At 40.5% G+C, this 16,971-nt stretch overlaps 2 protein-coding genes across 5 annotated transcripts; both read left to right on the top strand.

Annotated features, from left to right (window-relative positions):
• Nucleotides 1–374: 374 nt before the first annotated feature.
• Nucleotides 375–2,818, top strand: LOC103461593 (uncharacterized). Its single transcript, XM_081605081.1, has 5 exons — nucleotides 375–502; nucleotides 1,396–1,453; nucleotides 1,539–2,000; nucleotides 2,155–2,229; nucleotides 2,329–2,818. The coding sequence occupies exons 3-5, from the start codon at nucleotides 1,716–1,718 to the stop codon at nucleotides 2,476–2,478; spliced, it is 510 nt and encodes a 169-aa protein (XP_081461207.1). The 5' UTR covers nucleotides 375–502; nucleotides 1,396–1,453; nucleotides 1,539–1,715; the 3' UTR covers nucleotides 2,479–2,818.
• A 652-nt stretch (nucleotides 2,819–3,470) lies between these two features.
• Nucleotides 3,471–16,856, top strand: usp8 (ubiquitin specific peptidase 8). Of its 4 annotated transcripts, none has more exons than XM_081605078.1 (19): nucleotides 3,471–3,614; nucleotides 4,194–4,368; nucleotides 5,548–5,692; nucleotides 5,778–5,863; nucleotides 5,961–6,099; nucleotides 6,208–6,250; nucleotides 6,395–6,566; nucleotides 6,765–6,927; nucleotides 7,030–7,171; nucleotides 8,163–8,440; nucleotides 8,526–8,987; nucleotides 9,157–9,231; nucleotides 9,331–9,629; nucleotides 10,527–10,748; nucleotides 10,827–11,037; nucleotides 13,202–13,438; nucleotides 15,027–15,169; nucleotides 15,243–15,375; nucleotides 15,454–16,856. In XM_081605078.1, exons 2-19 carry the CDS (start codon nucleotides 4,265–4,267, stop codon nucleotides 15,610–15,612), a joined length of 3,213 nt encoding a protein of 1,070 aa, XP_081461204.1. In that variant the 5' UTR covers nucleotides 3,471–3,614; nucleotides 4,194–4,264; the 3' UTR covers nucleotides 15,613–16,856. The 4 variants fall into 4 exon arrangements, with proteins under 4 accessions (XP_081461204.1, XP_081461202.1, XP_081461203.1 ...); XM_081605076.1 differs by having other exon boundaries at nucleotides 8,526–9,002; XM_081605077.1 differs by having other exon boundaries at nucleotides 3,536–3,630; nucleotides 8,526–9,002.
• Nucleotides 16,857–16,971: the final 115 nt, after the last annotated feature.

Genomic DNA, 16,971 nt, shown 5'->3' with positions numbered 1-16,971 from the left:
CAGGAAACCGGGAGAAAACCCACGGATGCACAGTGAGAACATGCAAACTCCATGCCGGGGCCGGACCTTCTTGCTGCAAGAAGGTCTGCACAATTGCGCCACTGTGCAGCCCGTATTGAGTTTAAATTGTAGGTTGCAAAGGACAAAGTGCAAGTGTCTGTGAGACTTGTCTGTTCTGCGGGGTGAGCCTTTTCTACCACACAGTACCATAGTTGATATCCATTTTTGTTTCGATCAAAGATGCAAGTTTTTTATTATTATTTTTATAATGTGATGGTTCAGAAAAGTGGGCGTATTTTTTTTTTCCTTTCTCTTTACGCTCCAGTCAGTGTAAAAAGACTGGAGCCAGTTGGTGGCGATATTGAGCTGCCGAGCTAATTCTAAACAATAACAGACTAATAATAAGAAGAAGAAGAAAGAGGAGGAGGAGGAAGCGGAACAAGAAATCAGAAATCAGCTGTCAAAAAAGTAGCTTAAATGTAACCAGCAGTTTGGAGAAAAGGTAATGTTGTGTGAGGTAAATTTTAGTAAACAGCTCTTGCTACGTATTTTATTGTAAAACAAACGGAAAAACCTGTAGGCGTCGCGTTGAATTCAGTTGTAGCTGTGAATGATGAAGCTGAAGTTGGTTTCCATTTCTAGCTTCCAATAGCTAAATGGCAATTTTTCACTACCTTCCCAATCTTTAATCGACTTTAGTTTAAAAACTACCACACCTACCTAGACACTTCAAACCTGGACAGGATTATTCTGTTCTAACAGCAGAATATTTACAGCCATGATTGTGATTGTGAAACCTTTTTCTGATTTGTGAAACTTCAATAAAAGTTGATTTTCAAAAGTTTTTTTTGTCAACTGGATCACCTTAGATCTGCTCTAATTAAAAAACTACAACTCCTAGACACTTCAAACCTGGATTAGATTATTCTCCTCTTCAAGATGGATATTTAAAACCTTGTTTGTGATTTGTGAAACATTTTTCTGATTTATGAAAACTCAATAAATTTCGATTTTCACCATTTTTTGGCATCTTTTTCATACTAGAACTGCTCTAATAAAAAAAAATACAACTCCTAGACACTTGAAACTTGGACTGGATTATTCTCTTCAAGATGGATATTTAAAACCATGTTTGGTATTTGTGAAACTTTCTTCTGATGTGTGAAACTTCAAAAAAAGGGCGATTTCACCACTTTTCTTTTATATCTTGGTCACACAAGAACTGCTCTATTTCGAAAACTACGACCCCTAGACTCTAAAAACCTCGACTGGATTATTCTCAACTAAGAAAATAATATTTAGAACCATGTTTGGGATTTGTGAAACTTGTATCTGATTTGTGAAAACTCAATGAAGTTCAATTTTCACCATTTTTTGGCATCTGGATCACCATAGATGTGCTCTAATTAAAAAACTACAACTCCTAGACACTTCAAGTGGAGTTTTCCCCCAGGTAATTCATCCATCCTGGAAACTTACATTTCACTAAGTATTGGTTCAACTGTTCCTCATCAGATGTTTTCTTCTCCACGGTTCAGTTTGACAGAACCAAGAAACCGGCTGATCAAGCCAAGAGCGGCCAGAACCGGTCTGCGATAGATTCAACCCAGAACGGCCCCATCATCCCTGACCGTTCAGCTAAACCTCCACTCAGCTCCGGTGGTTCTCTGTCCAAAGACGAGCAACAGCAGATACACTCCGAGGCGGTGGCCGTGATGGAGAAGGCCAAACAGGAACAGGAAAAACGCAACCAGGAGCGCCGCTTGGAAGAGGAGCGGCGCTCCTGGTTGGAAAGTGAAAAGAGGAAGAAGGAGGAAGAAGAGAAAAGACATCAGGAGAAGAAGAGACTTGAAAGGCAGACGGAAGAGGAAGAGGAAGACAAAGAGAAGAAAGTGTGGGACGACAGAGAGCGGAGGGGGAACGAACAAATCCCTGACACGCCTTCGAAGAGCATGTCTCTGGATTCTCCTGCTCCCAACCACATTGTGAGTGAGATCAAGGTGAGACATTTTTACTTTGCTTGGTGATTTATTTTTAAAGGCAAAGCTGGAGAAACAGAACAAATGTTTACGTTTTGGATTTGATTATGTGGGGAATCTACCTTGTAGGCCACATTGATTGCAGCCTTTATGTGGATGTCTGTTTGGTTCACAGAGGGAACCTCTGACTAGAGCAAGGAGTGAGGAGATGGGTAGGAGTGTGCCAGGCCTCCCTGATGGTTGGATGAAGGTATCACTTTAAATCTTGTCAATTAAAATTTCTATTTATTTGACCATAAGTGTCGCCTATTTCATCTCAAAAACTCTCTTCTCTCCTGTTTCTGGTTAGTTCTTGGACACAGTGACTGGGACCTACAGATACTACCACTCCCCTACAAACCGCGTCCACCTCTACCCTCCCGAGGTCACCGTCCACCAGACCCCACCGTCCACCCCGCCGACCGCCAAACCTCGGTCCCAGAATGAATTTCTAAATTAATTTATAAATTATACATTATTTAATTAATAGGGTTTGCCTTATAAATGTTACCTCATGAATATGGGGACAAAAAAAAGTTTTTGGGGACAAAAAAAAGTTTATTTTAAGTTTTACTCCTATTTTTCAAAGGCTTAAAAATCATTAGGATTATAATGTTTTGGTATGCTTTTCCTTTTGTAAATGGCTGCTGGAATATGGTTATAAAATAATGACTGGAAAAACTGTCTAAACATGATGGTATTGTTAAAAAAAATTCTTTCAAACTACTTGGATTTGCCCATTATGTGGGGAATTTCACTACAAAGTGGGAAAAAATAAAATAAATTGAAATGCAAATGAATTAACAGTAACTGCATCAATGGCATTACATCATATCACCTTTTTCTTTGGTTATTCTTGCTTTATTGAGTTTATCCATCCATCCATTTTCTTTACACCCTTGTCCCTTGGTGGGGTCCGGGGGGTTGCTGGTGCCTATCTCCAGCTAATGTTCCGGGTGAGAGGCGGGGTTCACCCTGGACAAGTCGCCAGTCTGTCGCAGGACAAACAACCATGCACACACACATTCACACTAGGGGCAATTTGGAGAGGCCAACCTGACAGTCATGTTTTAGGACTGTGGGAGGAAACCCGGAGAAAACCCACGCATGCACAGTGAGAACATGCAAACTCCATGCTGGGGCCGGGAATCAAACCCAGAACCTTCTTGCTGCAAGGCAACAGCTCTACCAACTGTGCCACTGTGTAGCCCTTATTGAGTTTAAATTGTAGGTTGTAAAAGACAAAGTGCAAGTGTCTGCGAGACTTGTCTGTTCTGCGGGGTGAGCCTTTTCTACCACACAGTACATTAGTTGATATCCATTTTTGTTTCGATCAAAGATGCAAGTTTTTTATTATTATTTTTATAATGTGATGGTTCAGAAAAGTGGGCGTATTTTTTTTTCTTTCTCTTTACGCTCCAGTCAGTGTAAAAAGACTGGAGCCAGTTGGTGGCGATATTGAGCTGCCGAGCTGATTCTAAACAATAACAGACTAATGATAAGAAGAAGAAGAAAGAGGAGGAGGAAGCGGAACAAGAAATCAGAAATCAGCTGTCAAAAAAGTAGCTTAAATGTAACCAGCAGTTTGGAGAAAAGGTAATGTTGCGTTGAGGTATATTTTAGTAAACAGCTCTTGCTACGTATTTTATTGTAAAACAAACGGAAAAACCTGTAGGCGTCGCGTTGAATTCAGTTGTAGCTGTGAATGTCAGAGCAGTAATAGTTGTGTAGTGCGCTATTCCACAACGCAACATGCTAACGCAGCTAGGCAGCTAACTAGGAAGACAACAAAAACAAGTTCACATTTTATTACCTAAACGGTTCATTTATGAATAAATGAGTTGGTGCTTACAATTTACAGCGCAAGCCCTCTTTAGTACTCCGGTAGCTTAGGTTTGACCATATTATTAGAAGAAGTCGTCCTAGCTAACGTTAGCAAAAACAACTTGATGTTTTTGTCTACAGCTAACTAAAGCTAGCTAACATGATGATAGTGAAAGTAACATTTACGGTTGTTTAAAATGACTTTTAAACACTAAATGGAAACCGAGTTGAATATATTTCGCCTGAATTGTGTTTTATCGTAATTACATTTTTTATGTAAGTAATTTTTTTCTTATTTTCACACGAATACTGGTTTTTGTGTCCCTTTAATTTTGCATCTAATGTGTTTAGAGATGTCCAGAGGTTGTGTAAGACACTGACTGGTCATCAGCTTGTGAGCTCTGAACTCATCGCCTACCAAGATGCCTGCAGTCTCCACAGGGGCCAAGGAGTTGTATTTATCCACATCTCTTGGTGACCTCAATAAAAAAGCTGAAATTAAGCCTGACAAAACGAGCACCAGAAGGTAATCATGTTTACATTCATCAACCCAGTGTGAAAAAAGAAATACTATCTTGCAAAAGTTGTCAGTTGTTTATATTTATTCATATTTACTCTCAATCATTTATAAAAGTGAATGTAATTGAGTAATTGAAGTAAAATAAATGTATAGATACATTACACACAGATTGACATATTTGAAATATTTATTTCTTTACTAAAAACCCATGTACCTTTTTTGTGTCTCGAATAAAGGTATGATGATGATGATGATGGCTAAATTCTCCTTGAGTATAGATTAGCACATAAATGCAGCATAGACTGAAGGCGATCCGGCTGTGACTGATGAGGTGTTGAGGAACCTCAGATTGGTTTAGTAACCCTCATCAGCTTGCTTGCCTTTTTTTGTCTGATGTCTCTTGCTTTTAACTCTACCCAATAGATTCTCTATGGGCTTTAGGTCAGGCAATTTGCCAGCCAGCCATTATCACTAAACGGAAATGGTTCTTGTAGCAGTGCGGGTAGGTGCCAAGGAGAATGAAATCAGCATCTCCATAAAGTTTGCAAGCAGAGGGAAGCAGGAAGTGCTCTGAAATTTCCGGGCGGAATATGGAGCTGGTAGGACCTGCTGGTGAACCAACAGCAACAGATGACACGGCTCCCTGATAAAAGTTGAGGCTTGAGGCTCTTACTGCAGTGGCAGCTCAAGACTTGTGGAGTACCACCAAATTCGGGAGTGGGCTTTGCTACACATTACTAGATGTGGTTTCTTCTCCTGCTTGTGCAGCTTTTTCTGCCATAGTTTTGTTTATATTTTTAGGTAGTTGACTTTTTGAAGTCAGCTGCTTTGGCAATGATGTTTTGTGACTAATTTGTCTTTTGATCTCAAACTGTTCAGTCTGTAGTCTTGTCATGATTATGTTGCCCATAACACAAAATAACATTTCTGTATGAAATAAATAATTTTCTTAATTATATGAAATAAGAATATTGGATATCACTTTGTAAAAAAATCAATATATTCTGTTTTACTATTTTGTATCTCTTTATTTAATTTGTAAAATATTTATAAGTTAAATCAGTTTCACCTCTTAAATTGAATTATACTGAAATAAATGAACTTTTTGATGTTTTAATTTAATATGCTTTACCTGGGAGTTAAAAAAAAATGAAACAAAGGTTGTCCTTCTTTTCTCTGCTGCAGCTATGTTCAGAGTGCCTGCAAACTGTTCAAGGCGGCAGAGGAGTGCCGTCTTGACAGGGATGAGGAGAAAGCTTATGTGCTGTACATGAAGTACTTGACGGTTTATGACATCATAAAGAAAAGGCCAGATTTCAAGCAGCAACCAGTATGACAACTTTGATTTGAAGTGACTAATTTAATAGCGTTATCTCGATTAATACTTTTTCTTTTTTCTGTTTCGAATTGTTTAGGATTATTACGTGACTATGCTTGGAGCAAATAGCTTTAAGAAAGCCATTGAAGAAGCCGAGAAGCTGTCTGAAAGCCTTAAACTCAGGTTAGAGGCTGTTCTCCGACATAGTCTGGTTATGCTTTAAAATTGCACGCAAGGAGTTGTATTTTATTATTTCAAGTTAATTTTCTATTTCACTCAGGTATGAGGAAGTGGAGGTGCGGAAAAAGCTTGAGGAGAAGGAGCGATTAGAGGAGAAGAAGAAAAGGGAGGAAGTAACGGAGAAAGATGGTCGAAATTCTCCAAAAACCTCAACAATAAACAAGAAGGACAGCAAAAAGGTGATTAAATTAACTACTCAGCATTTTGCATCAGAAAGTGAAAACTGAATACAAAAATGTTTAAAATCCCGTTATGGTACTAATGAGAGAATTTATTTTGTGTGTAAGGTTAAAGGAGAGCAGAATGAACTGAAAAGTGTCATCACTAAAGGTAAATTACACAGAAGAAAAATCACAAAGATTGCTGTGAAATTTTTCTGGTTATAGTTCTTTGATGTTTTGTGTTGATTGAGCTTCTCTGGGTTTTGAAAAAGTTTGCACAGCCTGATTAAATACGGTTTGCTTTTCATTTTAGCTGCACAACCAGCAGGTGGCATCACAGCTGAGAAACTTTTTAACATGATGAAGGATCAGACCATATCAGTTCTGGCGATGGACGCCCGCAGCCACAGAGACTACGAGGAGTCTCACATTCAGGTCCCGGCTCAGACCTGCATCAGTGTGCCGGAGGAGGCCGTCAGCCCAGGGTGAGAGACGACACTCCGCTTCATTTATGCAGCGTCAAGCCACAAAAGAGTCATATTGGGGGAAGAAAGACAGGTCCACTTCATAAATGTGCAATAAAATAATTGCACATAAATGAGATCAATTTGGGAAAAGATTTACATTTTCTGCATGTCTCGGTTCAGTGTGGCTTTTTGATCTGTTTTGTTGCAACTTTTCAGGATCACTGTGAATCTGATTGAGGCGAAGTTGCCCGACGCGTCTAAAGATCACTGGAGGAGGCGAGGAGTTGTTGACTACGTGGTTCTGCTTGACTGGTTTAGTTCTGCATCTGACCTTAAACTAGGCACCACCTTGATGAGTCTAAAAGATGCCATTTATAAGGTAATTGCGTCTTTCCTGTCTTGTGTGTTTCCTCTGCGTTATGTCCGAATGAGGAGATTATTTTTATAGCCATGCCAATGATTTTCAAACACTTTTTCACAGTGGGACAGCCTGACCATTATGCGTAGTGAGCCACTGGTGTTGGAGGGGGGCTATGAGAACTGGCTGCTGTTTTATCCAATGTATACGACCAACGCTAAAGTCCGACCGCCGAGGCAAACGATCACCAACAGCCTACCACAGCGTGAGTATCACCAGTCCTGCGTTTTTACAGAAACAACTAAACTTCAGCGTTGATTCTGACAACGTTTGTTCAATGATCGTTTTTACAAAATCTGGGTTGCGTTGTCAAAATTAAACCTGACTGGCATTACGTCTGAAGACAAAAACTGGGTCAGAGGAAATGAGTGCTTTGTCATGAGCAAGGGTCGTGTTCATGGAAATCAATATCCGTTCAAAGAGGACGTGAGCGTCATGTTTGGAAATCAGTGTTCTTGTTTTTGCTCGTCCTTATTTGAGATAAGAGGCAGTAAAAACGGATAACGTCAGAATGAATCATGGTAGTTTGGCCTTGGAACAACGGCTGGCTGTTCCTGCTTGTCCCCCTTTTATTTTCATATCAGTAATCACTCAGATTAAGTGCATGCTTATGTGCTTATGGTTGAGATTTACTGCTGAATCCATAAACACCATTTCTGTTCTTAAACCAGAATGACTGTCCCACATGTTCTGGATGTTTCCACACAGCTGGATTAATGACATAGTTATCTCCGTGACTTGACATTAACTTCAGAATGAAGTTAATGTTGGCTCAGATATGTCTGGAACAATAGGAAGATAAAACCATGTAGATAGATCAAAGTATCAACCGATTGAGATCTTTAAGTGTAGACAAACACAGTTTGTTTAAACACAGTGTGTTTAAAGCAGCATAAACAAATAAAGCTGGTCTTATCAGGACACCTTTTTGCAGGGATACAAAAATAAATATTGAAACGTGTGTAGTTAAAATATCTCCTTGCAACATGATGAGCAACAAAATGCAAAGTTAAAGGATCAAACATCTACTGGATGAGACTTTTTCAGTGACGTATTAACGAGTCTCTGGCAGAGACCGAGCTAATCGCAGCTAATCACTGCAACAACGTTGCCACACATCAGTCAGTAGTTAATTAAGCACAATGAGTTATTAGTATTGCAATGCTTATGTTTGTTATCTGCCATTTTTTGAACAGTGAACTTTAGCTACCCGTCTTTGGAGGAACCCAAGCCTCCGACTCCAACTCCTCCTGAGCGAGACATTTCACCTGAGCCTCAGGAACCAGCAGCTCCCGCTCTGGTGAACGGCGTCTCACCTGCTGAGCCGCCAGCATCCAAAACCTCCCTGGTTGCCGACAGGTTGCCAGATACCATTGACCTCCCGATTACCGGACCTACTAATGCTGGGTTGGAGCTTAGTAAGAAGGATCCTGCAGTCAGCCAGTCGCCTACAACAGCCAGAGTTTTCCCCCAGGTAATTCATCCATCCTGGAAACTTACAATTCACTAAGTATTGGTTCAACTGTTGCTCATCAGATGTTTTCTTCTCCACGGTTCAGTTTGACAGAACCAAGAAACCGGCTGATCAAGCCAAGAGCGACCAGAACCGGTCTGCGATAGATTCAACCCAGAACGGCCCCATCATCCCTGACCGTTCAGCTAAACCTCCACTCAGCTCCGGCGGTTCTCTGTCCAAAGACGAGCAACAGCAGATACACTCCGAGGCGGTGGCCGTGATGGAGAAGGCCAAACAGGAACAGGAAAAACGCAACCAGGAGCGCCGCTTGGAAGAGGAGCGGCGGGAGAAGGAACAGAAGGAGAGGGAGGAAAGTGAAAAGAGGAAGAAGGAGGAAGATGAGAAAAGACATCAAGAGAAGAAGAGACTTGAAAGGCAGACGGCAGAGGAAGAGGAAGACAAAGAGAAGAAAGTGTGGGACGACAGAGAGCGGAGGGGGAACGAACAAATTCCTGACACGCCTTCGAAGAGCATGTCTCTGGATTCTCCTGCTCCCAACCACATTGTGAGTGAGATCAAGGTGAGACATTTTTACTTTGCTTGGTGATTTATTTTTAAAGGCAAAGCTGGAGAAACAGAACAAATGTTTACGTTTTGGATTTGATTATGTGGGGAATCTACCTTCTAGGCCACATTGATTGCAGCCTTTATGTGGATGTCTGTTTGGTTCACAGAGGGAACCTCTGACTAGAGCAAGGAGTGAGGAGATGGGTAGGAGTGTGCCAGGCCTCCCTGATGGTTGGATGAAGGTATCACTTTAAATCTTGTCAATTAAAATTTCTACTTATTTGACCATAAGTGTCGCCTATTTCACCTCAAAAACTCTCTTCCCTCCTGTTTCTGGTTAGTTCTTGGACACAGTAACTGGGACCTACAGATACTACCACTCCCCTACAAACCGCGTCCACCTCTACCCTCCCGAGGTCACCGTCCCCCAGACCCCACCGTCCACCCCGCCGACCGCCAAACCTCGGTCCCAGAAGCCCACTGAGCCCGACACGAGCCACGAGCGAGAGCGGGAGCAGTCCAAGCTGAAACGCTCCTACTCTTCTCCAGACATTAGCCAGGAAGTGAGCGAGGAGGCGCAGAAAAAGACGACCGCTCCAATTGCTGCTGCTGTCATACCCACCATCAACAGAGAGACCAAGTAAGGAACACATTTGTTATTTAGTTTTTCTCTGATTGGTATTTCTTAGAGCTAAATTGATCTGTGATGGATTTCTTAACAGGCAGTTTTTCATCATTTAGTTCAGTTTAATATACATGAACTTTTCGTTTAGTCTCTTTTTTTTTTTAGCCTTTTGCTTTTGTTTCTGTGGAACAGATATTCTATTGTACACGTCAGAGTGGGAACCTATTTTCATGATGTAGCATCATGCAAATCTTGTTTAGTTGGAAAGTTTTAAACTCCTTCATTTTCATCCTCCTGTACTCGTTTCTGCCCGTTTGTGCTTAACTTGGCTTTTAATAAAGGAAACTTAAGAGTTTGTAACATAATTTTTGCTGTAACGGGTTAATTTATCACCCATACTTTTATGTATGTAGAAGTTCCGTTTTCTTTTCTTTTTTTTATATTGAATAAGATTTTGTGCTTTTGCAACACAGCAAAAACAAATATTTAGTCATTTAGTGAATCTTGAAGGAGCCCTAAGTGACATTTGCGGCCCTGCAGATCAAATAGGACCTTGAATGCATCACTTTAAGGTGGTGAGTTACTCTTTGGATCAAATTGGGCTCAATTTGGTTTAGAATTATTAATGCAAATTGGAACGCAAGTATACTTTAAAATAAAGCTAGTTATATGAAATAAAAGCACTTTGGGGCTTTATGGTCCAGCAACACCATCGATTGCACTCTGGTAAACAATGTGAAGTAAAATGATAATAAAAACCACTGGGAATTTATGGAGTAAATGTGCTATAATAGTTTGTTGGACAAAAATCCCAGAGTGTTTTTAATCAGCTTTTTCTGCATGTTTGTCTTGCTGTTCCAGGACGGTAAAAGGTTTTACTCTGTGTTAAAATAGCCATTCTTTCTCTCCCAGACCTGCTAGTGTAAAGGTTTACTCTAAAGTGGAGAGCGTGCGGCTGTCTGCGGCTAAGCTTCGCAACCTGAATCCCTCCTTCGGAGGTTTGGGCGCATCGCTGACTGGCCTTCGAAACCTAGGAAACACCTGCTATATGAACTCCATCCTGCAGTGTCTCTGCAACACTCCTTGCATGGCTGATTACTTCAATAACAACCTTTATCTTGAAGACATCAACAGGTGAGGTCCTCGTCAGGTGGAGCCCGGCGGTTCGGTGTGAAACGGTCTGACTGCATCTCCGTTACCTCTGTCTGCCAGGTCCAACATTCTTGGCCATAAAGGGGAGGTTGCAGAGGAGTTTGGAGTGATAATAAAAGCCCTGTGGGCTGGTCTGTACAAGTGCATCAGTCCGCGGGACTTCAAGAGCACCATAGGAAAGATCAATGATCAGTTTGCAGGCTATGACCAGCAGGACTCCCAGGAGCTGCTCCTGTTCCTGATGGACGGCCTGCATGAAGACCTCAACAAGGTGGGACACACACTTTCATTTAATGCCAGCACAGAGCTTCCTGTTTGTTTAACAGATTCATGGCAGGATGTGATTTGTTTTTAAAAATATTCATTTAAATTAGGGCTGAAACAATTAGTCGGATTAATCGACTATTGAAAGAATCAACTAATTTAAAAATCAGTCGTTAATTGGAGTATAACGGCTCAAAAATAAAAGCCTCTTCCTGAAAAAACACTGAGCGGTAATTAAGCTAAAACTGTACAAAAAATAAATACATTTTGCTTTTGAGATGAAAAATCTTATATTTGTAAATATGTTCTGCCCAGAACTCCCCGAATTCTGTAAAATTCTCCAATTAAGCATCTTTTAAAGGTACGTCATAATTTAAATCATGACGTACCTTCTACTACACCTGTATGCTTTTGCTGATGTGTCTGGAGACAGTTAAAAACAAAAGTCAATTATCATTTTCTTCCTTTCTTTCTGTTTTTTAAAAAAAATTTTATTTGTTTATTTTTCACCGAGTATCATTTTGATGGAAATGTAGAGAGTAAGTAAAGAGCTGTGTGTTTGTGGTCCTCCTGCAGGAGTGTGAATGTGCTGTGTCTAAATCTGTCCGGTCCGATGCTCTTTCAGAACCTCTGTGCATGTTAGACCCGAAACCTGCTCATTGCCTTCATCTGATTGTTTTTTTTGTTCGTTTTTTTGCCAGCTTTATGTGCATCTAGAGGTCTAGATAAAATACTGAGAGAGCAAACTAAAGTTCTTCAGTTTTTATTTTTTTCTTTAACTCCATAATTAACTCAAGACCAAATATTTCCAAACACTTCTTCTCAAAGCCAGTTTTTAATCAGATCTGTTCATTAGAAGCTCAGTCTGGTACTGTGACGGCAGTGAATCCTGACATTAGGTCGTTACGTCTGGTTTGATTTGGAAGATAACATAGTGAAAACTTTGGATCAGTCGGTAAAGTGCATCTCTCATCATAACCCAATCCTCCATTCCATCACATTCCTCTTGTGTGATGTCCAGACCATTTTCCATCAGGTTGGCCCAGTTCAGGGTCCTTTTGACATTTTCTGAGATTTTAAATATTTCAACAACAATTTTTGATGATTTTCGTGACCTGCCACTTGAACCGCCTTGCAAAAGTCCTAATATTCATTCAACTTCCTCATGTTTTTGCTGCATAGCAGCCAGAAACTTCAATGTATTTTATTGTAACTTTGTGATAAACCAACTCATAATAGCGCATACTGCAGTTGTGAAGTGGAAGGAAGGAGATACGATTAATGTCCTGGAGTCCTGAGATGAGTGTTTACTAATTAGGTGACTTTTTGATTTCATTTACAGATGGCAGTAAAAGGAAAAATAGAAACGCGTACTACACATTTGTAAAAAATAAAAATAAAAGTGAAGTTAAATATTTTCCTTATAATTCAGTTACTTTGTGTTCATTATTCATATGAAATCAAAATAAAATAAACTGAAGTTTATGGCTATGCAACAAAATGTAAAAAGTTCAAGGGGAGTGATTACTTTTGCAAGGCACTGAATGTTTTTCTGCCCTGTCATGGTTGGATTGATCTGAGCTGCTTACTGATGCAGCTTTACAACACTGACCAAAATTTAAACTATACATTTACATTTTCCTAAAACTACCATATTTCTTTTTAGTTATGATTATGACATGCTGACAAAATGGAGTAGTTTCAGTAAGCTTGCATTTATTTATTTTCCAGCAGATTGGATTGTTGATGTCAGTTCATTAGCAGTGAAGGAATCCTAAAAGTCCTAAATCGTGTTGCTAAGGACTTTATCTGTGAAAATGATCTCTCATATCCACTTAATCAATCTTTTTAACGTTTAACTCAAAAGATTCACTCATTTTCATCTCATCGGATATTTCAACACTCATTAATTTGAGAAATCATCACTTTGCAGCACAAGCACAACTTGTTTGTTTTAAGTAGATGTGATGGCTCTTTATTTTTGGCCAGGCCATGTATAATATATATATATATATATATATATATATATATATATATAAAAGCAGGAAGTTCTTTGGGTCTTTTCTGACAGCTTTAGATTAACCATGAAGGCATGTGCTACTAACTCGACATGCAGCGGTTTGCCGTCCCGTGTGCCACTGAGTTTTTCTCTCTCACCTCTCTGTTGTCAGGCCGACAACAGGAAGCGGTACAAGGAGGAAGAAAACGACCACCTGGATGACCAGAACGCGGCCAACGTGGCCTGGAACAAGCACAAGTTGCTGAACGAGTCCATCATCGTGGCGCTGTTCCAGGGTCAGTTCAAGTCCACGGTCCAGTGTCTGACCTGCCATCGCAAATCACGCACCTTTGAGACCTTCATGTACCTGTCGCTGCCTCTGGCCTCCACCAGCAAGTGCTCCCTGCAGGTCAGTCACGGCCTGAATGCAGCCCTGGGAGTTTTCCCTCCAACAACTGCAAAGTAGTTTGTTTTTTAAATTAATCATTTACTGGAAACGATTGTCTACTTGTGTTCCTCTGCAAGTTTCACTCAGGTTTTGTGAAGGACAGCCATAACAAAGATTTGCAACTTTTCCCAAAATATTGCACTTTGTTTTGAAGCACCTTTTAGCATTTTTCAGCATTCTGACTTCTTTGGTTTGATCAAATTTGCTAAGTTCTCAATTTTTTATCTTACAGTAAAAACATGTCTTGTCCCTGAGCCCCCAGATTCTCTGTTGGGTCTGTCTCCATTCTAGCTTTAATTTTCTTCCCAGGAAGTCATTTTTTGAAGATTTTAGATTTATGATCATACTTGCCTCAAAGCTTGGAGAAATGCTCACTGGTATTTCAAGCGTCATTCACATTAACACAAAACGTCAGTTCAGTCTGAAGAATACCGTGTTTCCCCAATAGTAAGACACCCCCAATTGTAAGACGTATCGGGGGTTTCAGGGGGGTCGGCTAATATAAGCCGAAACACAGGGGTATTGCCGCCTCCCTCTCATCTAGCTGCGTGCCGCCTCCTGCCCACGTCCGCACCGTCCCCCTCTCCATACGTCACCGCACCGTCCCCCTCTCCATACGTCACCGCGCCGTCCCCTGCACTTGTCACTGCCGCCTCCTGCTTAAAATACGGTAATACAATACTGTTCAGGTTGTTAATAAATGTTAATTTTATGGTTAAAACAAAAAATTCGACAATTTTTTTCCAATATAAGACATACCCCGAAAGTAAGAGATAGTGGGGCTTTTGGGGATAAAAAGAAAGTAAGACACTGTCTTACTTTCGGGGAAACACGGTAGTAACCCCAGATCATTCTGCTGCCACCTGGTGTTCATTCATGTACCACACAACGTTTTAGAACAAGAGCCTCTATTTAGTTTTATTTAACTCGCGTTCCACTAAGGTTTGGGGAGATTATTGCCTGGTCTGGATGCTTGTCTTTTGGACCAGAAAATAGCTCCAGTGGTTTAAACTAGAGAATACAATAAGTTAAATGTAAAGAAAATCCTACTGGAAAACTGGAATTTATTTCAAGTCCATCAGATTTATTATTATTGATGGCAGGTGAGACAAAGAGACTAAATGTTGCGACTAAATCACAAAGTGTCAAGAGTCTATACAAGTGTGCAATTAGTTTGATCAAACTTTGTTTTTAATGCTTTTTTCCTCTATTCTCTATTGTGATATGCTGAAAACTAAAATTTTTTTATGTTCTTTGCATCATCAAAATCCGTGTATTTTAGCTAACAGTCTTCATACCTGGTTTTCCAAACCAGAATTTACAGTCGAGTTAAATTAAGTGTGATATTTGAGTATTTTTCATAACTATTTATGTTAATTATTCCAGAATACACCTTAAAACGCAATCGCCTCAAACTCTATGGTAGTACATGGATATGACATGGTTTGCTCACATGTACAAAATGAAATGAATGTACAGAAAGACGAGCAGCGCTAATAGTTTTACTTGATGACATTTCTCCGGTATTTTTCTGCTCTCTTTTTGGCAGGATTGTCTGAGGTTGTTCTCTAAAGAGGAAAAGCTCACCGACAACAACAAGGTGTTCTGCAGACACTGCAAAGCCCACAGAGATTCCACCAAGAAGCTGGAGATCTGGAAGGTTCCTCCTATTGTCCTTGTTCACTTGAAACGGTCCGTCGTCGTTGCAGGAGTTCAGCGTTATGAGCAAATACAGACTTTTAACTTGTCCAACCTCCTTCTGCAGGTTCTCCTACGAGGGCCGATGGAGGCAGAAACTACAAACATCTGTCGATTTCCCTCTGGACAGTCTGGACCTGGCCCAGTATGTTATCGGGCCCAAGCAGAGCCTGAAGAGATACAACCTTTATGCCGTGTCTGTGAGTAGGGACGAGGCCAAACTGCTTCAGGGTGAGAAGTAAATCTCAATCTAACCTTTTGTCTCTTTTCCACTGCAGAATCACTACGGGGGCTTAGACGGCGGCCACTACACGGCCTACTGTAAGAACTCCCTCAAGCAGCGCTGGTACAAGTTCGATGACCACGAAGTGACGGAAATCTCCTCGTCTTCGGTCAAGTCGTCCGCAGCCTACATCCTGTTTTACTCCACCCTGTGAAGCCGCTGCAAGACACGAGGAGCAGCCCGCACAGCAGCCACGCTTAAGCCTAGAGGTTGTCTTCTTCTGCTCCGTGAAGAGCCTGGCGTGACGTTAGTTGTGGTTTATCGATCATGTATGGAGGACAAGGGAGGTCGCGATCGAGCGAGCCACTTTGGGATCATGACGAGCGAACGGTGGAGGCACTCTGTGCAGCACTTCAGCTACTAGACGACCCGTTAGCTGTTCAAACGATGCCACCTGTATACATCACTGATCATCCAGAAGCTAAACCGATGCTCATGCTAATCTGACTTCTTTACCATGGTTGTGTTTTAGGGCCAACGGTCGATTCAGTCATTTCTGTTGCAGATAGCAGCGACTGCGTGCGCAAGATTAACAGTTAGATGCCATGTACATTCTTAGCAATGCCAAGGTTGCACACTAAAGATGTTTCTCTGTAAATAATTTTGTCTCTTGACCAAATTGTTTTTTTTTCCCTTAAGAGTAGCAGCCTGTGAAACAAGACCATATAAGTGATTACAGACCGTTGGCTTCTGGGCTCTAGCTGTATAACCTTCTGCTGTTTGAAGGCAACAGGAGCACCTGTGTGATCTTTTATTGAGATTAATAGAAGGCCGGTTGTTGCTTTGTTCATATTAACCCACATTCTTGCACATTAAATATGCAATCGCTTTAAGTTGTTAACGTAAAACACATTATTTGGACAGCAGACCTTTATTTGCATCCCAGAATGCTTTAAATCGATGACGATGCTGGGATTTCATCTGTCTGTCTCACTCCAGCAGCCAGTGGCAGAACACTCAACATGTTCCTGTAATGTTATATTTACCTTCAGATTTCTCATATTCAAACACTATTAAGAGTGTGACTTAAATGGTATGGATTATCTAGATCGTATTCATACATTATATATATATTTTTGCATTATTTTGTTTTTGTTTACTGAGCCTGACAATATGAAGAATTGAGTGAATTTTCAGGGTTGGCTGCGTGACTCTTTGACCAAACAATTATGTGAGAAACGACGAACAAGACTGATGTTGCTTCTTAATGGAGCCGAGATTTAGAGTTACAAGGATTCAACTACTTCTGAGTAAACTTTTATGGCCTAGCATGAAATTATAATCAGGTTTTTTTTTTTCTTCATTCAATCTTTTATTCTCTAAATACAAATTGTTTAACATGATTATATTAACCTCAAACAACTTGTATGACTATTTATTAAAACTGCTTCAAATGAATTGTCTGTGCGTGTTTTTTTTTTCCAATTCAGAATAAGAATATACACTGAATTTAAACTGGTCTTTTTAAGTTTTTTGGGGTGTTTTTTATTCTATAGAGGAGCCAGCTGGAGAA

Source organism: Poecilia reticulata, chromosome 3, assembly GCF_904066995.2.
Source record: "Poecilia reticulata chromosome 3, P_reticulata-male-v2, whole genome shotgun sequence".
Lineage (NCBI taxonomy): Eukaryota > Metazoa > Chordata > Actinopteri > Cyprinodontiformes > Poeciliidae > Poecilia > Poecilia reticulata.
Note: the sequence above shows the minus strand (reverse complement) of the source record. Positions and strands in the feature narration are given on the sequence as shown.